Below are 22,948 nucleotides of genomic sequence, written 5' to 3' on the forward strand. Positions count from 1 at the left end.
AATCAATGTTTTTAAAGTTTCAGTTTTTTTATTGTATATTATTGTAATGCACCCACAATTAAATAAAATAGTCTATTAAAGACGCCATGAAATGGACAGTGCTATTGAGAATGAAGAGTCAGGTGTCGATTTGGGCGGGGTCTGAGCCGGTCGGCCATGATGGCAGGAGACGCCATCGGTTACCAGGGGCCACGCCTTTAGAGCTCTTAAAATTTCCAGAGCTCTTAAATTTTCGCGCATTTATTATTTTGTCAGGACAGAGACGGATCTAAGAAACAGCTGTATTTGGAGAAGCAGCATCAATAAATTTGTTCTTTTGCACTAATAACAGTATTATTATTTTATTAATATTACTTATGTTGTCCATGAAACTTATGTTGTCCGAATATATATGTAGCCTATATTTTTCAGTTCTCAATAAATATTGTTAAGCCATATCAAGTTGTTTCAAACATTTATTTCAATGAAATAAAAAAAGTAATGAACAGGCACTCAAACAACACTTTTGCATATGTTCGTCAAGGCACAGCAAACAGTGAAAATCAATCCAAGCAATACCAAGCAAAAAAAAAAAAAAAAAAAGCAAACCAAGCAATCCAGCGTCTCCTCATTAGGTCAGAGACTCTCCCTGATGCTCTGTCCATTTCGGTAAACTAAAAAACTGTATTCCATTGTTCCTATGTTTTCCATATACATCGTGTGAGGTACTGGGGTAGTTTTTTAACGCAGCAGTGACTTCCAGGAATGGTAAAACAGTGCGGAATTGCGAGAACCTCCTCTACTACCAAGCTAAAAACACACGTAAACAATACTGTTTTGGCGTGGGAATCCAACCAACATGGCGAAAAGGGGAGGGGCTCTGTACAATGACGTCAACTCCTCATTGCAATAGTATTTTCTTCCACATTGACAAGTATCAGAGTCAAATGGCTTCTCAAGCCAGAGTTTGTAGGGAAGGGATTGTTTTAGTCCATTGGGAATTTGTTGGATCGTTAGATTGATGTGGTTTGCTGTTGTTGTGATGTCTGAGGCCCCGTCCACACTACTGCGTTTTCGTTTAAAAACGGAGAATTAAAACGAATACGATCTCCGTCCACACCAGCGTTTTATCTGCGTATTAGAATTGATCTCCGTCCACATTAAAACAACTGAAAACGCGGATCACGTGACCATTCACTGGGCATGCGTGTGCCGGTGTAAACGTTAGCTGACGAATCAGGGAAGAACACGTCATGACTGTTGACACCCAATCATAGAGCCGAGCGTGAGCCTCTGCGTCATCGTTTGTAAACTCCTCCGTTTGGTCCCGTCTACACTAAAATGCCCTCCGGAGATTCAAAACGCAAAACAGAGCTGCAGCGTTTCTAAACTTCTCCGTTTTAGGTCTTCGTTGTTTCCGATTTAGTCTGGACGGGAGGTGCAAACGTAACAAAAGGACTCAGTTTTTAAACAAAAACGCAGTAGTGTGGACGGGGCCTGAGTGACAGGTTGTTCCACCCTTGCGCCAATAAACACGTCACCATCAGAAAAGAGATGTCGCTGTGAAATTCCATTTACAAAAATAAGAATAGTCCATTTTGATTTCATGTTGACTTTAAGGTGCGAGTCACATTTACCGTTTCTCGGAAAAATTTTGCGGGTGAAATCCAGTGGTTCTAATAATCCACCATTTCGGGAGATTTGAATAATTGAGAAAAAAGTTTCCCACACACTGATTCCGTTCATGTTCAAGTTGATCAAGCGAATTCGCCGCACTGAAAATTAGAAAGCTTCTTGAAAGGGACTCCTGACTTGGTCTTCAGTCATTGCTACATTACCGACAAAACACATGCAACTTTATGATGTACAAAACAATCGGATGAACATTGTAAAAACATTATTGTAATTTTAACACTGAAGTTTTCCAACGTCATTTTAAAGGAGAATTTCACATTAATCTTTATTGAAAGTGGATCATACATGTAGTCGAAATGTAAAAGAATTTTTGAATTTGGTGCCCTCTTGACCGAGAAAAGACAGAGGATAACCGAGGGGCGCATTAGTACGTAAGACAACAATTCCCACAATGCACCACATTGCACAGCTCTGCCACACACTAATCCGGAACAGCGCAACCAGAGAAATCACTCTTCCGTCTATAAGGCTAATGCTAGCTGTCAACAGAGTTTGAAATTCATTTCATACAAAATTTCTAGTTAGTTGGCTGTGTGGCGAGGAGGACGATCGAGGGCAAGGGGCGTAAGAGGACGGTGCAAGACCGGTGGCATGAGTGATAATGAAAAACACAGAGTTGTGTTTATATATATACTTAAAAAAAAAAAAGAAGTAAAAAGAAAAAAAAACATAATTTTGAGAAGTGCCCTTTTTTTCACTTCAAAATGTCTGTGCAGGTCCCTGCTAATAGGCTATTATAACTGTAACATACAACTGGGGCAACAGCACTTTCCCTTAAATCTAGAACAGCAAACAAGAAACCTATTGCTTGTAATCTAACTTCTCTGAGTCTTGGCTCCTTTATGACAACAAACATCTTTTTATGAAGTAAATCATTCCATATGTTTTGCTCTTCTGATCTCAGCATGGCGACGAGAGGTGCATCAGGCCAAACCCAGATCAAATGAGATAGAAATAACTATGTTAGAATTAGAGAGTGCTAATATGTCTGAAATTTTTTTTTTTTAAATCTTCATACATACAAAACAGATTTCCAGTACCTTCCACCTTTTAAACTTTGTACAGGTTGGGTAATAGGAAAATGCATTGTTTTTATTGAATAGGCTGTACATAGAGAGCTGGCTCATAACCACCTGTTTCAGCTGTTTTTGCAGTCAATTTCAATCAGTGGATCTCTACACTTTCCTGTCCTGGGAAAGTAGCAACTGGTGGAACATTCTCTGCTCTTTGTGTGGGTCAAAAGGAAAGACTCTGGGGACTCACTGTGTTCCAGTTTAGTTACGCATGCTAAAACTATGTTCGAAAGGGGAAATGTTCAACTAAAAGGAGGAAAGAAATACATATCCTCTGTACCCTTGGACACAGTCCACTGTTACAGTTACTCTCTTGTTGTCTTCATCCAAATGAGGTGAAGGGGCAAAAAAGACATGGGAACGCAAGAACCATCCGGATCTACATAAGAACATTGTGGATAGTTTAATGAAGATAAATCAAATCAGTCCATCAGGACGGTAACTTTCATTTTTAGTAAAGAAAATCTCAGTCAGAGATGACAAAGATTTGATATGTGGAAATAATGTCCATTATGTACACTCATAGATGAGTGCACATTTTTTACTAGAGAATAAGATTGTAATAGTTCAAGAGGTGAAATTTCAAATCATTAGCCCTTATTATTCAGAAGCATGGTACAGTTAAATATCATTATTAATATGCAGATTTTTCACACATGGGCAGAAACATGACATTAACATCATGTCATGAAGCAAGACTCAACTGTGTAAAGCTAAATTTTAGGATGTTTTCAAATGGCATTACTCAATTTCATTTCAAATGCTGTGAGAAAATACATTCTTTGTTGCTCCATAAAGGGATAGTTCACCCAAAACCAAAAATGTTGTCATCAACTCACCCTCAAGTTGTTCCAAACCTGTGAGTTTCTTTCTTCTGTTGAACGCAAAAGAAGATATTTTGAAGGATATTGGTAACCAGACAATTGTTTGACTAATAAAAACTATACTACAGACATCCATGGCTACCGTCAACTGGTTACAAACATTCTTTAAAATATTTTCTTTTGTAAAGAAAGAAACTCATAGAGGTTAACAACTTGAGGGTGTGTAAACGATGACAACATTTTCATTTTTGGGTGAACTTTTAAGGTCAATTTTAGATCTTAAATAATGAAGAATTAACTATAAACACTTTAACACATTTTCTGAGACGTTAAGCTATATGGAAGGGTTTCAAAAGATGGAACAATAGGGCAGTTAAAGTTAAAGTGGTCAATTTAGGGATTTCTTGAATGTGAAATATTTGACAGTTCAAAAAAACTCACATAATTAGTGAGACAATCCTTATAATTATATTAGACAAACCTTACAATATAATTGCATAATCCTTGATTCTCATGAGAAAACCTCTCACGCCTTTATTATGCTTTCAAAGTATGCCCAAATGAGAAGTTTATTCCTTACTGTGAGTCAACGCTAAATCTCTGGCCTAGATTTTCCGAAAACGTTGACACGTGCATTTTGACTAAGCCTATGTTAAAACAGCAGGGATCAACAAACCACAACTCAGCTGAAGTCAAATAAAAACAACTTTATTCAAAGCACCATAAAGACTGATAATAAATGCATTTTAAAAGGGTCGGCACGCATTTGCTTTGGTGTCAAAAATAACATGAGATTTTCAGTAGAGAAATAACGTTTCACTTTGGCTTTTTGCTCATTGAACTGAGCCTGGAATCTTCAAATCCAGATTGGATGACTTCATGCCTCCTTCACATATGTCCTTACAGCCACCACATCACCCATAGTGCATTTCTGGAAAAAGAAGATATGGTTATACATACCTTAAAGACTCAACTGAGAAAGTAAATGGGAAAAATGTACTCAAAGTCTATCTGCAACTGTTCTGTACAATAGTTGTTAAGCATTTCTACATTAGGTTATTCTAGACTGTTTCCATTTATATTCCACAACCCTATCATCTATAAAAATTGAACATCTGAGAAGGGAATGATAATTTAAAATAACCAAACTGTTAAAATAACTAATAGCTGTCTGTGGTTACTGGATAAGGATTTTAATCATTTTATAAAGATTGCACTCACAAAGAGCAAACTAGCAGAATAAAATATTTTAGAATACTATAAATTATAAAATGGTATATTCAATACAGCAGCTTGCATGTCCATTTTAAAATGTCCTGATAGTTTCAGTTTACTTTGGGAAACTAGCCTGTATTTATGCATGGAAATGTAATAAGTTAAAAATCCTTTTTTAAATAAAAGTGCAATCCATAATATCTTTAGATTTATTTTCTAATTGCAAATAACATTCTTTAAGCTTCATATATATATATATATATATATATACACAGCACACACACACAGTTTAACAACATTTTAATTAACATTTTAATAAGAGTTAGCAATTATCTTCTAAGCATTAATACCATTTGTTAATGTTATGTCCTTTTCTATGACGTGTTTATAATAAATAAAAAATCTTTCTTACAGTTATTAATTTCCCATCCGTAATCTCCCTCTCTATCGTCGTCTCCTTGCCATCCCAGGTCTGTTTCTGCAAAAGTTTGCCGTTCTCAAGAGTCACGACAGTCTGCAGAAAAAAAGAGAGGGGAACCCGTTAAATTGTACAACTTAGATAATTAAAGTGGTTCACAACTTCACATAACACAATATTGTGAGTTTCTATATCTTCTTTGTCGTATTAACTAAAATTTATAATTACAATGCACTCAAAATTTTAGGGCAACCAGTCAAACCGACAATATTTTTTTTTATAGTGCAGACACTGAAAGTATTCCGACTATTCCATGACAAACCATAGTCTTTCTATCATCTGCGGTGGTCTCCTCGAATGACTCGTTCAGTTTAAATTTGATCTCAGTAGTTTTGAAGGTGCTCTGCGACTTCATGCATATGAGCCCCTGATCATCCACACACAACACCAGGTTGGGTTTGGTCCGGTTCCCCACTTGACGAGTAGCGAATCCGACACCTGAAAAAGGAAACGTATCACGAGACACCTTGCCCATCAACAGAAAATGAATAATGCACGTTAAATGCACTGGCAATTTTCTTTCTCAAACTTGTCTTTTTGCATGTAACAAAATGGAGAGATTTTCAAAATAACTATAATAATGATTGCTTGATAAATGATTAAATGATAAGAAGAATAATACCTATAGCCTTCATGTACTCGTCAAAGTTGTCGCTGGTGGTCATCTTCCATGTTCCCATGAATTTTTCAACCATTTTTCTGGATGATGATGTTCCCTGTCACTCAAACAACAGCTCAAAGCTCAGATTGGATTCTGATGTGATCGAATGACTGCGGGGTTTTTGAACAGCTCCTCCAGCACGTGCAAGATCACACTAGCCAATCAGATCATCCGGCGTCATTGAGCGGAGTTCCTCAACCTCCCACCCGAAAACGCAACACAGAACTGGGGAAGGGTTCGCATTTTTTGCAACCACAAAAACGGTCTAATAACATTCACTGGGTCAGAGGATAACAATCACAAAGATCATTAACATATAAAGTCTGAATAGTTTTACAATGACGCGTTTCACTAACTATAAGACAAAACCTTCCCTGACTGAAAAGATGAAGTTCCCTCAATGTGCCTGACAAGGTCTCGTTTGTAAACATCATAGGCCTACATTAGTTTACATAAACAAATGAAAAACACTTCTATAACATTTTTTTAATCTTATTGTTAATCTCAATATTTACTGATAGCCTTATGTATTGAGTTCATGATTAATGCACCCCAATCTAACATAAATATGAACAATTTTATTACCTAATTAACCATGGTTAATACATGTTGTAAAACCATATTGCTAATTGTTAGTTAAGAATAGTGCATTAACTAATTAAATGTTACCATTGTCCTCTAACAACTATGTAATAACCTGCTTACCGTTATTACAATGAATATAGACAACTCATACATTTTTACTTTCAGATTTATCTAGGCAAAACATTTTTTCTAAGCATTCAAGAATACTTATTTCACAGACAAAAGCAAATTATGTCCCTGACATTATTTTCGCATAAATAATAATTCAAGTATAGAACGAGAAAACCAGACTCTACCAAATGAATGGTTATGAGTCCAGCAACTATTTGGCTATGTTCAGAAGGGTATACTGACATATTATTTACTGTGCAGGATACACTTTACACGGCATACCTTTCTCTGGTATGTAATAACAAACCTATAAATCTCCTTTTATGATTTTAAAGGTTTCAGTATATGATACCACACCAGAAATTCCTCAACTGTAAATGTTGTGGATTATTTACCTGGATGTGATGTTAAAATAACACTCACACATTTGTTTGGTCAAATCAGATTCACATTTCCACAAAATGAGTGGAATATTAGATGAGTAGAGACAGTTGTGTGCTAGACTCTATTGAGTCCTCAAAAGTGTACAGGATAAAGTGACCTCAACTCACAAATACATGACCGATACCAATTTTATTACCAATCTACGCACATATAAATACATAATCTTGAATACACTACTTCTTGTCTCCTGTTTTAGCCTGAGGATCTTTAGCAGTGCAGCGGGTCTGTAAGGCTGAAAGCATTTCTTCAGAGGTGAGTTTGGATCCCTTCATCACCAGCCTCTCTCCATCCACTACCAAAGACCACAACTATGTTAACTGAATGCATATTTACAATATTGGAGCAACTCTGAGGTCACTTACAGAATGTGATGTCAATCATAGGCTCTGATTGGTCATGCTTTACTTCTGGGATAACTTCACAGTTCATATTTGTGGCTCTGACTTTTTCGGACCCGACCATGGAGAGAAACTCTCTGCGGGAAGGAAAGGGACATAGAGATATGCGTGAGATGTGATGGAATGAAGTGTTTTTTGGGACTTGACAGTTATGCAGTGCGATTGACTTGTGAATTTATGAAAATTATGAAGGTATAATTAAAAGCAAATTTCATTTCTGTAGCAAATGCTTCAGGTCTGTGGTATGTAAACCTAAAGTGGCTCTTGAAGTAAACAGTTCACACTAAATATGTCATCTATACCAGTGTTTCCCAACCCTGTTCCTGGCGGCACACCAACACTGCGGTATTCTTTGTCTCCCTAATCAAAGACACCTGATTCAACTGATTAACTCATCTGATTATGAGCTGATGAATTGAATCAGGTGTGTTTGATAAGGGAGACAAAGAATACGCGCAGTGCTGGTGTGCCGCCAGGAACAGGGTTGGGAAACACTGATCTATACGCGTTATTCACGGCAGCGCCATCTTTGATTTTTAATGAGAATGAAAGCGAGGCTGTGAGGGATAGATCTGCATCTCTTCAATGGGCTGTACTGGTATTTATTGTGTTTTCGGATTGTTCTGCTTATAAAACACTGGAAAAATATCTTTCCAAGAAATTTCAGTTGACAAAAAACTCCCGACAATGTAAGCTGTGGAAAATTGTAAGTAATCTAGGAGCTTTATTCAGCTTTTTACAGCGGATGCCATTGGAAACACGGTACGTCTATCGCTCACAGCCTCACTTTCATACCTGTCATGGCGCTGCTCTGAATAAGGTCTATACCAGTGTTTCCCAACCCTGTTCCTGGCGGCACACCAACACTGCGCATATTCTTTGTCTCCCTAATCAAACACACCTGATTCAACTCATCAGCTCATTTTCTTTATTTCACATTTAAAGAAAACATCTTAAAGATGTTTGTTTAACTTTTTGATTCAGTTATATATGTTATGTTGGTTTTATTTTATCCCAGCTTTTATGTAGTGTTAAAAAAACTGAAACAGGAAGTGTTTCTGGACCAGTGTTGTTTACATCTTGCTTAATTTTCTATACAGAGTGGGCATTTTGTCATCAAAAACAGATTCCTTTTGGGTAGGTAATTTTGCATAGCTTTTCACAGATTTTTAGAATAATACCATTGCTGATTCTATGGACATAAGGAAATTTGTCTGTAGAATCAACTGCCATGAAAAAGAGAAGGCTGGAAAGTAATGTACAAAGCATAAAGAAATTTGACGTACTGTGCCAGTATCTATAGTAGGAGAAATAGTAGGCAAATACATAGCTGTAGTTCTAATAGTTCAAGTTCAAAATAGTTTGACAGCCTGCTGTAATTACTGCGTTTAGGCTGAGAGGGGCGCCAGAGATTTCACTGAGAGATTTGAAAATTAACATGATAATACAACACAACTCAAGCATCATGATCTGCATTTGGTATTATAAGCATGTTCATGTAACGACGTTTAACAATAAATTCGCGTATTATCGCGCATAATCGGCATATAATAGTCCACTTTGGTCCTCTAAAGATACATGTCGGGTGGAGAGCTGACTGACTACGCTGAAATCAAACGTCAATAAACTGAGAAACGCACGGTGACATCTAAATAAATATAATTGGCATATTATATCCCGTCCCTATGACAGCTATTACGACAAGTCATTCTCATACACAAGATTGTACTGTAATAGACAGACCTGTTTTTAAACCTCTTTAACTTTAACCACTCTCATTAAGGGAAATCGAGGCATGTAACACTACCTACAGTATAACTTACTTACCTTGTGGAGCGAACATTAGTTTCAAAGGGGCAAAACTGTACAATAACTTTCTTAACCGTCTTTAACACTACAGCTCCCCTGGACGCCGCCATCTTTGTCTACACGACCTTTCACCTGCTGATGATGACGTAAGCACCCTGGTTCGCCACACAAAATATGACAGCTTTTAAAGGCTTATTTAGAAATAAACAAAAAGCCCAAAGAACTGCGTGTATGTTGAATTAATTTAATATATTTTAATTTACGTTTTATTTATTTAACTATTTTCTATTTTATTTTAGCCTACTTACTTAATTTACTTACTTATCGCTGCTTTAAATTGTACTGGCAAAATATAAACATTGTGAAATGTCTCGAGAACTTGTTTATTTTTTTGATTTGTAAAGTTCCATTCAAATTATATATTAAAAACGAACAAATAAAAGTGTCGTCCGTTTATTATTAAATTAATTCAAATTCGTATATTAGAATAGGCCTATGTTTCTAAAAAAATATATTTTATTAATAAAGTATAATTTTGCCGTCAATATAACAGCTTATATCTGTACTTTTCTGCAGCGTGTCTTTGTGTCTTAGGCCATCAATGTGTACTTACATTCACGAGTCATTAAATCATGTTTAATTTGGACTTCTCTGTGCATTCTCTTTTAGGTGGACCCCATAAACCTCCATTATATGACTGACAGACAAGAACGGTTTGACCTATAAATATTAAAATTGAAAATACTGTGGAAACAAAGACACCTACATCTTGGATGCCCTTGAGGTAAGCTAAAATATAAAAAAAATTAATTGATTTAAAAAAAAATCTCTGGAATTCATTGAGAGTCAAAACTGTAGCCTACTGAAATAAAACAGCCGCAAATAAATACCACCTGCTACCTCGTTTGTATAAGTAAAAAATTTAAAATGTTTACAAAAATATGTAACGTTATGATGAGGGCTTTTTTTCCAGTGACAAAACATGAAGCACATCCAGTAGATGGCGCAAGTGGATAGTGTATTATTACAGTATTTACCATCCATATAATGTTATGTTCAGTTCATTGAGTTCATTTTTAATAGTTTAATTTTGCCTTATCTTCATTCACAGACTTCGGAAAATCTGTTGGATAGCCCTCAAATTAAATTGGTTTAAAATCCACTTTTAACAAGAAATCATTTTGATCAAGTCATATTATACCAAATAACCAGCAAAAACACTTTCCCTCTATTATCAAGATTGACTTTCATAATTTTCTTCATCCGTTTGCAAATGTGTCTATATAACTGCTTTTTACAGACCATACTTCCATTGTGACATTTTTTAGAGTCCCTAAATTTGAGATGTTATAACAGAATTATACAAGTGTGGAAATGGAGAATATGCCCTGTCCTTTTAAATCGATTCATAGTCAGTTTGAATACTTACTGTAATAAACAAGCACATCAAATTCATGAAGCTATTTGTGGCACAGATGAGTGTGGCGGTTTAAGAGGTGAATGAGTTATATCACACTGAAGAACATCTGATCAGTTATTTCGGAAGTAGACAGACATAATATATATAAGCCCTCAAGACATATAAATATGCTCTCATATATGCATTCAATTTTAACAGTTCAATTAGCAATACAAATGCAGATATATAAAACCCTTTGAACAGAGATCATTTTTATACATATTAATCAAACTCCTATGTTCTACATAACTTATATAAAGTATCAAGCCAATATAAAATGTACAGTCTGAGCAGTATCATGAACAATATCAATATGTGTGCCTCTACATTATTGTGACACTTCTGCATCTAAATAAATGTGCACACTATTGATAAACGTGCTATCGTCAGCCATATGTTCAGTTTTGTCTAGTTTGAGGAACTAACAAGTTGACTATTTCTCATGACGCCAAAAATGTTGCATCTTACACAAGTAAAGCCCCGCTCTCATGCTTCTGGTGACCATAGTGTTTATTTCCTGAACAACTAAGTGCACAGTTTGCTCACACATTAGAACTATATTTAGACACAGGCTTGAAGGCTGAACTTCCTATCAAGCCCTTTCTAAAAACAAGTTTCTCTTTTCCTTACTAAAACAATGACAGCGAATGCTCCTGGCACCATTACAGTAAATCCAAAATAAAGCCCCGAGGGCATGACCCCCAGGAGGGATTAACCTTTTATATGTTAAAAGTTATTTTAGTATTGCCGTCATTGCTTTTTGTAATTATAATTTTAGATGCTTCACAGGAAGTCAGATAGCAAACATTTGGGTACTGTGAAAGAAGCACTGGGATCTGATACTGAATTTGATGTCTTTCCATTAGAGAGACATTCAAGGTTCTTTCATGCTGATGGTATTTTTACGAAGTCAATCACTGCAGTATAGCCTATTGTCATTGTATTGTGTATTGTATAATTTAATATTTACACACACACACATGATAAATGATAAAATGTCCCTATAGCAATCCTGTAGCTATTGAAATGTTTCAACAATTCTCCTGACAAAATGAAACATTACATTCAAAACAATGTTATTTCTTCTCAAAATGGTATTTTGTTTTCAAATTACACTCAGTACACAAACCTTCATTTGAACAGACATTTATACTGTAATTGAACACTGATGTGCTCAATGTAAAACACTATGATGAATGGAAAAAAACTTCTTCTCCATTCATCATAATATATTTAGGCCTTTTTTGATCAGTGATACACTTACTACAGACATTACAGGAGTGTGTTGTAAAATTTGAGAATTTTTTTATACTTAGAACACACAAATACACAATAACAAATATATTTACAGTAATCTACTGTATAAATACACAAACACACAATAAAACACATACATACACACACACACAATAAAAACACAATTTGAAAATAATAATAATAATAATAATACAATATTAAGTTCATCTACCCAGATAGCACAAGTCTATTTGATGTGATGTGATGTTTACATCTGGAAGACGTATTTTTAAGAGTGTTTGCTCATCTGCAATACGTCTAGGACGTTCCCTGTCAGATGTCAAATAGACGTTTAGAAGATGTCAGTTTAACATGCATTCTAAATCATTACATCTTAAAGACATCTTCTAAACGTCTATTTGACATCTGTCAGGAAACTTCCTATAGACGTACTGCAGATGAGCAAACACTTAAAAATACGTCTTCCAGATAGACTTGTGCTATCTGGGTAGGCTAAAAGTTTCATTGTCCATCCCACACTGACATATGGAGGAGTTAAAAAAAATGTATAAGCTTGATATAATTTGTATATCAATAAAACATATTTAATTGGTCTAAATGTAGGCTATATGGCTTTGCAAAACGTCATAATAAAGTAAAAAAAATACTTTAATATGGAACTTTATTATTAAAGGCCTCGTTTAAAATGCAGCTTGTCCCCAAGCACATAAACTGTTTTCACATCATCCACACCACAAACGGAAAGCAGCCGCCTGAACACACCCGCTTTGTTGCAGTGTGAGCAGAACTACACCTCCCGTGACACATTGCGCGGCTGGGATCTGTCACTCCACCCCTCTGCATCTGTGAAGTGTAGCGGAGGATCGCAGGCTCAGAGTCACAGCAGCACCGGACCGGTAATGATATATGTGTGTGTGTCAGTGGCACACACCTCAGTGCGCACTGCAGCTCTCCAGCCTCACTGGCACTTTCCTCTGTGATCATCTGTAAATACAGCATGTTGTTTGAGTGCTGCCCTGAGCTCGCGAACCTGCGCTGATCATAAAAACTCGAGACCGGAGAAACAGCTGATCCACGGATGGTCGTCTGGGGTAAGCGCTCCTTTATTATCAGCTCACTAGAACACACTACATGACTGGAAAAGTTTCACGGAAAGAGAAATATCTGTAATAAGAATTAGCCCGTTTTGACTGTTGACTACATATACACTCAACTTCTCTCATGTATTTTGCATTGCGCGCGTGAGAGAGGACAGACGGACACTGTATCCCAATGCTATTTATTTATACGACTGAATTCCCTGCATACCGATTGAGGGAGAAGTGGAATGTAACGAAATGACATGGAATGAGTAAGTCTGGGTGATTAGGTGTCAAAGACTCTACGCATAGCCTATCGACGGGAGTCATCTGTTGATTTCTTAGTTCTGCATGTATGAGAGACATGGGATGTTTCAATATCACTAGCCTACATGTGATTTGCCTTAAACAAGAATTATTCGTGTTAACAAATCAAAGTGAGTTCGACATTTATTGGATATTAGCAAGCCTACTTTCCACAATTATTTGGATTATCTCTAAAAAAAATTGTCCAGTGGCGTAATTATCCATAAAACGTAGCCTACTAAATACTTCATGCACTTTCAATAAATGAGCATTTTTTCAAAACAAAAAAACGATATAGCTACTATAAATATACAGTATACACACTGTATTGTTTTTTTTAACTTAACAAAAATATTGTTGGTTTAACTTAAACTTGAATGTTGCCTTAAAATTTTAAGTTCATTGAAATGGAAATTGAGTTGAATTGAGTTAATACAATGAAGGAGATTGATTTAATCATCAAAAACTCTAAATATTATGTTATATGAATTTTTTAGCTTTTTAATGAGTGTTTGTTTTACAATCTCTGGTCAGTTACATTATGTTTTGATTTAAGCCCCACCCACAATGTGCACAAAAGGAAATAAACAAACACGTTAATTTTTCATCAGAAATAGTCTACTGACGTAATTTTAGATCCGGTCAAAACAAATGAGCATCACGTCACATTTATGCTTTTTATGATTTGATCAAAAGGCAAATGAAGACCTTTCACTTAGTAACAAGTACTAAGTAAAAATAAAACGTTATACACAGTGTCTTTGAAACAGCATTGAACATTCTTGTCTTCTACAACTTTATCTTAAACAAATAGACAGATCTGTTTTTCCGCATGCTCATTTTATTGAGCCTTTCTTAAACCTTTTTATTTCCTGGTGGGTAATGCCATTAGTTAGTGCACGAGTTGCATGATAAAGGCTAAATGCAATGCATATCACACATAACTCATCATTACATAGATTTACCAGATGGTTATCTGCAAGTCAGCAAAGCGTGTAAATATCAGTTCACTGTAAATCTACCCTCTCAGCACAAAATAAAGCCTATTGTGACATAAACATAGACAACATAGCAGGTTTTAAAGTAGGATCACTCACGATAAAGGCTAGTTTCCCACATCTAAGGAGCATCAAAACAGTTGGATTGAGGTCAGACACTCGGGACAGAAGCCCTGCCTCACATGTTTATTAGGCAGATAGTGTTTTTCGGGTTGGCAGAGCAGAGATTCAGGCTCCGTTCCACTGCTGGCACTCTCGACTCTGTAGCAGTGCAGGTTTTGCTATGTGTCTGCACCTGTCCTTTACACTTGAGTTTCCCCAGACTGATTCTTGTATAGCAGAGTCCAGATTTCATGCTTTGGTACAACAAAGCATTGTCAGATTTTTTTTTTTATTGTTGGAACTTTGGACTCTGTTCTGGCCTTGGAGCTGTTTCTCAAAACCAATGCAAATGAGCTCCAGTGTAAGAAGGCTTTTGAATTCAGTATATGTCGGTTAGCACAGCTCTAGTGCTTCATGGAGTTTTACTCATAAATGTCAAAAGGATGGGAGGGAAAGAAAGTGAAGTTTCAATCTTAAATGGAACAGAACTAGTTTTGAACTGAGAAGTTCAAAGCTGTTTTTGCTATCGAGAAACGTCTGATTGGATCCATGGATGTTTCTGGAATCTGTTCTGGGGGTGTGCTAAATCCTCTCAAATGGGACATAATGGGCATACCGTAATCTGGTATATAATCCTCAATGCATTAATGGATATTCTCTACATTATCATTGATCTATTTTATTGTTGTTCCGCGCTTGTTGCTAAGATACACAGCAGCAGATGAGATATGATGTTCAGTGTGTGTAAACTGAATAAAACGAGATTCTGCTAATGATCAATAAAGAACAAACAACCAGGATGCAAAAATCTGTGCTGCTTTGATTCAGTAACATTGCAGGTACAGTGGGTCAGTGAGTATATCTGTAGTCAAGGGAACAGGAAGCACTAGAATCCAGCTTTTCACATATGAAAGAGTCAAGAAAACATTCATTCAATTTCTTTTGTTGATTCACTCCCATTAAAACTGTTAGTTGAACTTGACGGCAGTGTGTTTAATGTGTCTGAAGTTAGACTTTGGAGTGTCTAATATTTTCAAATCTGTAAATAATCATGGGAGATAGATTGCAAATGTCATAATACTAATGTTACCTTGACTAAACTGTACAGTGTACATGTATATGCAAATGATATAAGCAAATGATGGAATCCACCAATAGTCGAAACAGCTTCCTGATGATGATAATGTTTCCGAGAACAGAATATTAACAAGAGCTGAATTTATTCCTCGAGTTTCAGGATGTCCTTGATGAAATGGTTTGATGAAACAGTTTTGCATTCTCAATTACCCAACAAGGAGAAACACGAAGGACTAGTGTTCAAGCACTAAATAAAGAGTAGAACATTCATGATGTGCCTTCCAATTCACATACTTATGCACACTTCTTTGCTATTTTGTAAAGTAAAGAGCGTGAAAATTCCAAAAAGAACCCCAAAATGAAAATTCTACATCATGTCGTTCCAACACATATCAAGTTTTTAATGAAATCTGAGAGATTTTTGTGCTTCCATTGACATTCCATGCAACATCAACGCTTCAAAAAGTTCATAAGAGATCATAAAACGAATCCGAATTGAGTGGTTTTGACAACTTTTCTGAAGAGACACGATCACTTTATATGATGAACAGATTAAATGTATTCACGTATAAACATTCATCCACTCGCAGATCGGTTGTGGTAAACGGAAGCTCAAGCAAGTTCGATTGACTTGCGAGAACCAATGAGGTTGATTCTTGTGTTATGCACGTTTGAGCTTCCGCAAGTTCTCGAGTGTGAAGGAGGTTCGGTTGAGCTTCTGTTAATGTTCGCTGATCAATATGTGAATATAAGCCTACATTAAATCTGTACATCATATAAAGCGATTGTGTCTTTTCAGAAAATAGAAAAAATAGAAAAAAAAAACCCTGCTTATTTTTAAATAACGAATAATAACTGTCCTGAAAACTATCACTTATTAATCACAATAAGCATTTTAGAGAACTATATTGAGGTTCTTGAAAATCACTTAGAAAGTTGTTAATCAAACAATTGACGATAGCCATTGACTTCCATAGTGGGGAACAAAATACTATGGAAGTCAAAATTGACCCAAGACACGTGTGAGATAAGTGATTGAGTTACTTTTTGATAAAGTCCTGTAATTGTCATTACAATGTTATCTAGATGTATCATGCTGTGTTCCAGACAGTAGCAAAAGTGATTTTTTCTTTAAATGTAAGGCCATTGTGATTTTTATTTATTTATTTATTGATTTATTTTTGCCTCAAGGTACAAACTTTTCATTATAGCCAGGTGTGTAATATATAGTGACTTTGTATGATTTGACATGAGAAGAACTACCAATATCTGCATGACACACCCGCATAAAATGATGCGAAGTTGTTTAACTCCTGAGTCCCAAAATGATTTTGTCGCAATTTGTCTCGCATGTTGTGTCGACAAAATGTAATGGAGTGGAATGCCGATTGTCTGCTTCGATCATTTTTTTTTTACGTGAAACTGATAGCATTAGCTGTCATCAGACATGTTTGGCCGGTCTCAGACACAACAGGGCTTGCCTGATCTTGTCGCACTCTGTTATCAAACGAGGGGCCAATTGCAATTTTCTCCGGATAACAGGGAGGTATGTTTGATTGTTGTTTTGTTGACTGCACTCACTCGCTCCACGCCACTCAAATAGAAATTGCTTCCTGCTGAGGAAGTGTGTGACTCCTTCACGTAAAAAAAGAACAAATTTAATTAAACCAAATTATCAGTGTGGCTTCTTGAGAGCGTACATAATTTGCCACATTAAGCTCACCCTGTGTGTCATTTGCTTCTGTCCCCTATGGGTGGTCATGCTGCAGATAACTGGACTATTATAGTAATATGACATCCTCCTGAGCTACTAAAGCCACAGACAATCATGGATTATATTCTTTGGTTATGATTAACATTTCACAGAGACAATCAGTATAAACAAACAGGAGCCATGCAAGAGGTATAACTGTATTTTAGAAATAATAAAGCCGTCGTAACGGATTCAATTTGTAAGCCAACCTGGTCATTTATTTGGACATAGTTCCCTTGGGGAATGTATAATGGGTTTTTAGAATATTGGTTTTGGATTTATGAGTGAAATAAGATCTGTGGTTATTATTACTTGTAGAGTCTGAATTACACGCAGTCATACCTCGAACATGGTTTCAAAACCAAGTTGCTGACAGTTACTAAGTAGAACTACAATGGTTTTCTGATTTATCAAGTATAGAATTTCCCATTCTTGTAGTAGCTGTAGTCCTTATGTAGACAATAACATTTACCAGACTGATCTCATGAAATGGCGTATGTATGACACGCCAATTCGTATTTCCATTTTTGGCGTGCTATCAACAAATAATAATCGCTTTTAAGTGTGTTTATAACGCTGTTACATTACTGTATATAAATATATGACCTACCCCAACCCCGTCCCTAAACCTACCCGTCACTGGGGTTAAAGGCATTTATGAGTCTTCCTCTACCATCCTAGGGGGGAAAAAAATCACTCCCCAGATGTAGATCGTTTCGCTCGGACATTTAAAGGGTTACTCCACTTTTTTTTTGGAAATAGGCTCATTTTACAACTCCCCCAGAGTTAAGCTGTTGAATTTTACTGTTTTTGAATCCATTCAGCCGATCTCCGGTTCTGGCGGTACCACTTTTAGCATAGCTTAGCATACATCATTGAAGTGCACAAGACCATTAGCATTTCTCAGAAAAAAATGACCAAAGTGTTCGTGCACGATGTAACTACAGAACAGTCAAGTTTTAAATTGGAAAAATATCGAAACACTTTAGTAATTTTTTAGGAGAAATGCTAATGGTCTTGTTGGATTCAAATGGGAGTTGTAAAATGAGCCTATTTCCAAAAAAAGTGGAGTCTGAAGTGCATAAACAGTACTTCGGTACTTCAAAAGAATTGCTAAAAAGCATACAGTGCAACAAAAATCTGAATCATAACTTGTTCCTTTATTGTATCATTCAAAAAGGCTCATAAAGGCTCCGGGTTTTGGTTTGAATCGGTCAAAGAAATCCTATATTTGACTTGCTTACTGAGCTGTAAACCAATATTACTGTATTTCGAAATTAACTAAGTTTTGTTTACTTGAGGTTTGTGAGATCTATATCAGTATCATTACTTAGTTCATATGACGTCATTTAGTTCAAAATACACATTTGCTTGTAGCGAAGGACCTAACCACTGATGCTCATGTAGTACTAGTGTTTATGGATTGTCATTCAATTATGTTCTTGCACACTGCTCTGAAAGGTTTTAAAGAGTGTGTCTACCTTCATGTTTATGATTGATTTCATTGAGAGAGTTTTCAACTGAATGTTGGGTCTTTGGGGATGTCTGAAGAGCTGTGGACCGGGGTTAGTTTGGCTTGCTGCCCATGGGTTTATATGGCACACGGAGGGTTTTCAGCCTCTCTGCTACTATCCATTCAGCCATACAGAGAGAGCCAAACACTGCCGTGCAGTGCTGTCTGAAAACAGACTTTAGAGTGAAGCTGATCTGTTTATGAGAAATGAAAAATTATGGTCTATGTTTTTCCCTCTTCTGCTTATGTTTTCATTTTAGGTGAAATGTCATGCCATGTAGATACTGCGATGCAAAGACTACAGCATCTGTACCGCGGGATGTGGCTCATGACCGAGCCGTACAAATGTTCTTCTGTTTAGTCGTCTTCAGAAGAAAATGAAGGGAGGCATATTTACTCACTGGCTGCATTCAGACAATGTTTGTGTTGTTAAACAGAAATGTGTGAAGTCAGGTTTCTGATGTGCTGCTGAAATCGCAAGAATGGGAATTAAGGAAAACTGCTATCACAAGCGATTTAAGCTCATTTGTCGAGCAAGGTTTGTGACTAGGGTTACCAGGATCAGCAGAGAAAAAGCTTTTGGGGAAATGTCATTTTTTCTCAGTTTTTTTTATACCATACATGCCATTTGAGAATTAAGTAAACTTTTGATGGCCTTGCTTTTACATTCTCAGTAACTCTCCTTTATTGGTGATCCGACATCAATCATATTTGTGGATAGTTTCTGTAAAATTGCACTTACAGATCCTTTATAGACTTGCATTGGAATAGAATTGTTCAGTAACATTTTAAGGTGGGGCTTGACAAAGGTTTGGTTGTGAATGTACATACATTTGGTTGGATTGGTTGTGAATGTACATAAATATTTTTTTTAACTCATCTGTAATGTTTAGCACTGACAGTTGTAGGGTTTTCAAAAATCTATTTTATTTTTTTTCAAAAACCTAGTCACAAATCGGACGGCTTCGTTTCTTTGTCCCAGTGGACGTAAACTTCCTGATCACTCTGATTTGGTGGCCGCCATCCTGCATGGGTAGATGGAGGGGAAAGGGGAGACCATATCTGAAATGTAATATTGAAATAACCTGCTTTCAGACTAGACTTTTCTTATTAACTAACCCTCCCCATTTCCCTTCCTTTCGGAAATGTGTCGTTATCAACAGAGGGCATACTGTATTAATAACAGGCCTTAAAAAAAACAATGGCTAGCTCATAGAGAGATGCCCTAGCCACATCTGTGCCCAAACAACTTCAAAGAACTAGTGTGTGTGTGCGTGTGCTTTTGACTGGATTAGAGGACATTGAATCAACAAAAGAACAGGAAGTGCTTGACAGTTTGGCAGTATTGCTGTCTGCTGGGTGAATACCTTACTGCTGGAATTGATCTGTAAACGTTGCACTGGGTAGTAGTAGTTCAGTTTTTTTGCATCTCTGAAATGACTTGCAGAAGTGAAAGTAAACATATTCTCCAGTGGTTACTTAGTGATACTGCTTTGAGATGTTTTTGTACATGTGTGATCAGGACACAGTGAAAAAAACAAACAAAAAAACAGCAGAATTGAAGCATACACAAGCTTTTGTTATGGTTAATTGCAGAAGATAGAGGTCCTAAGTGTGAGGTCTGTTATATTTTCCACAGAGAAAGTAGCTCCGTTCTAAAAACCTAGTGCCTCACTGCATACAGTCTACCTTGGCAACCTCACAACTGAAATACAACCTCATGATTTGGAAAGCTCTACACAAACAGGGAGTTTCTGAACCAGAAATCTCAACTTCATTACATTAGAATTTGGTGTTAGCATGTTGCTAAGCTAAAAGTACCTGAGGGAGTATAAACCACAAAAATGCACAATACTCTAGATGTCTGAATGTAAGTTCTGCCTTTTAGGATCATTTTCACATTGGATATACCGGTGTTTCTACTATTTGAGGAAGAAGGAACATAATAAATTTTAATTTGAAATAGATTTGGTGACTTTGGGATTTCCTCTTTCAAACAAACTAGTGTTCAAAGATGATGTCTCTAAATGTTTATTTAAATAAATTAGTAATTTTATTCAACAAGGACAGATTAAATAAATCAAATGCTGTTCTTTTGAATTTTCTATTCATAAGAGAATCCTGAAAAAATGCATCACAGTTTCCACAAAAATATTAAGCAGCACTATTCATAACAATAATAAATGTCTCTTGAGCAATAAATCAGCATAACATAATGATTTATAAAGGATCACGTGACACTGAAGACTGGAGTAATGATGCTGAAAATGATGCTCAGCTTTGCCTTCACAGGAATAAATTATGTTTTGAAAATTATTTAAATAGAAAATGATTAAAATTTGGAATAATATTTCACATTATTACTGCATAATTTGACAAATAAATCCAGTCTTTGTGAGCACAAGAGACTTCTTTGAAAAACATTACCAACCCCAAACCTGTGTTTTGAAAAGATGTACCTGTAAACCTACATAGAAAATATCTGTCTTATAAGATGGTCACATATTGAACTGACTTGACTTATTAGGACTTTAACAATACACAAGTATTGGGTGACATGGTCCGTCTTCAGATATCTTTCAGTATTGAATAAAAAATTGATACATTTCATCCATTGCAATGCATTCTGGGATTGTCTTCTCAAAGGATATGCAATACTGCTTTAGAATTTAGACAAAATAAGGCATAATTATGCTGCTTATCGATTGGTAAAATGCCAATGATGTCTAAAACCTCTTGTAAGTTAGGCAATGAGAGTACTCGTGAGTTGTTGCCTGAATCCTAACCAGGATGAAACCGGACAGCACAAAAACGTAATTTGCTCTAATGGTCCTGTAATATGAATAGGCCACATCATTGAATTTCCCTCATCTCATTGCTTTCAGCAGTGTATGTCAAAGCAAATCAGTAATGAGAGCACAACAGCATGGTAAAATGATGCGATTAGGGCCATTACCCATGTTATTACATTATTTGTTGCCACTGTGCCCATCTCTGGGGCTGTTTTCCGACAACGCAAGTATACATAGTCTATTCAAAGAAAATGTTTGTAAGCAGTGGAAAAACCAGCGGCTGGTGGCTTGCCAGGCCAAGACAATATGGAAATGTCTTTCACTCAATCCCGGACAATGGCTTGGGACTCCATTGTAAATCAGGCTTTGCTATAAGAGACCCCTCTGAAAGACCATGCGACTGAAAGCCCTGTCATGCATTGGTTTTGGTACTAACTGAAGGACTGCTTTCTTAAATAGTTGTATTATTATCACAAACATGTTCCCAGTCCCACTTTTCAGTCTTGAGATGCCTAGGAATGTGCACGTTTTGTTAGTGGGGGGATTCCCTCTGGGGAAAAGGGTCTTTCATTGTCAGTTTGTGTGTGTGTGTGTATGTGCTGATTAGTGTGACAACCATTGGTCTACAGACATTATCACGATGATAATAGCCCCCCTTTTTGATGCCTTCATAGTATCCGCTCACAAAAATAATTACCGGTCATGCTAAAGGAATAATGCTGAGGATTATGCTAATTCATACCGATGTGATTATGTGAATGAGGTCTTCAATTAATCTCTCTCTGTGGGTCCGGCATGCTTGTATGGCAGGATAATCTGTCCAAATGATACCAGTGTTTGTCAGCAATTGCCTAAATGGAGCAGCCCTTTCTCATAGACATATGGCTTGAAAGAGCTGCCTCCTTTTGAGTTAATGCTGCATCTTTCAGCAGACCAGACTGGTTTAAGGCTCGTTCATGTGGTCTGTCTCCCTGTTATCTTTAATCAATGTGTGAGAGCTGTTAAAAAAATGCAGTTTTTTGAGTTTCACTGCAGGCAAACTCCAGCACTGCATTTTTTTTTATCTAATTTTAGACAGATAAGATTATCTCATATTCCAAAGCTATCCAATTCTCTATTTTGCTTAGAGATGATAGAAGTGAGAAAGCTTAAAGAAGCCAAAGCTAAGATATATGGTCATGGCTTGGTAAAATTTAATCAGTGTTCTATCAAAATTCTGTATTTTTGTCTTGTTTTCTAGTTTAATATATATATAAAATAAATAATTAGCTTATAATTAAAATGATGTCACTGTAAAAAAAAGTTGCTACCTTACATTTTTAAGTAATCAACTTAGATAT

General features: G+C 36.3%; 3 protein-coding genes across 3 annotated transcripts in view; 1 reads left to right on the top strand and 2 right to left on the bottom strand.

The window, feature by feature from the left end:
• Nucleotides 1-4,258: 4,258 nt before the first annotated feature.
• Nucleotides 4,259-6,042, bottom strand: fabp4a (fatty acid binding protein 4a). Its single transcript, XM_039681172.2, has 4 exons — nucleotides 5,887-6,042; nucleotides 5,527-5,702; nucleotides 5,199-5,300; nucleotides 4,259-4,502 (listed from the first exon to the last, which is right to left on the bottom strand). The coding sequence occupies exons 1-4, from the start codon at nucleotides 5,957-5,959 to the stop codon at nucleotides 4,449-4,451; spliced, it is 405 nt and encodes a 134-aa protein (XP_039537106.1). The 5' UTR covers nucleotides 5,960-6,042; the 3' UTR covers nucleotides 4,259-4,448.
• A 1,133-nt stretch (nucleotides 6,043-7,175) lies between these two features.
• Nucleotides 7,176-9,421, bottom strand: mrpl53 (mitochondrial ribosomal protein L53). The gene is made up of 3 exons (XM_039681173.2): nucleotides 9,291-9,421; nucleotides 7,428-7,540; nucleotides 7,176-7,357 (listed from the first exon to the last, which is right to left on the bottom strand). Exons 1-3 carry the CDS (start codon nucleotides 9,380-9,382, stop codon nucleotides 7,239-7,241), a joined length of 324 nt encoding a protein of 107 aa, XP_039537107.2. The 5' UTR covers nucleotides 9,383-9,421; the 3' UTR covers nucleotides 7,176-7,238.
• A 3,484-nt stretch (nucleotides 9,422-12,905) lies between these two features.
• Nucleotides 12,906-22,948, top strand: part of pag1 (phosphoprotein membrane anchor with glycosphingolipid microdomains 1) — a 44,770-nt gene continuing 34,727 nt past the window's right edge. Inside the window, exon 1 of the mRNA XM_039680792.2 lies at nucleotides 12,906-13,079. The gene's annotated coding sequence lies outside the window, so the exon portion shown is untranslated. The remainder of the gene's footprint in view (nucleotides 13,080-22,948) is intronic.

The sequence above is a fragment of the Pimephales promelas genome, chromosome 18 (assembly GCF_988280905.1).
Source record: "Pimephales promelas chromosome 18, fPimPro1.hap1.1, whole genome shotgun sequence".
Classification (NCBI taxonomy): Eukaryota; Metazoa; Chordata; class Actinopteri; order Cypriniformes; family Leuciscidae; genus Pimephales; species Pimephales promelas.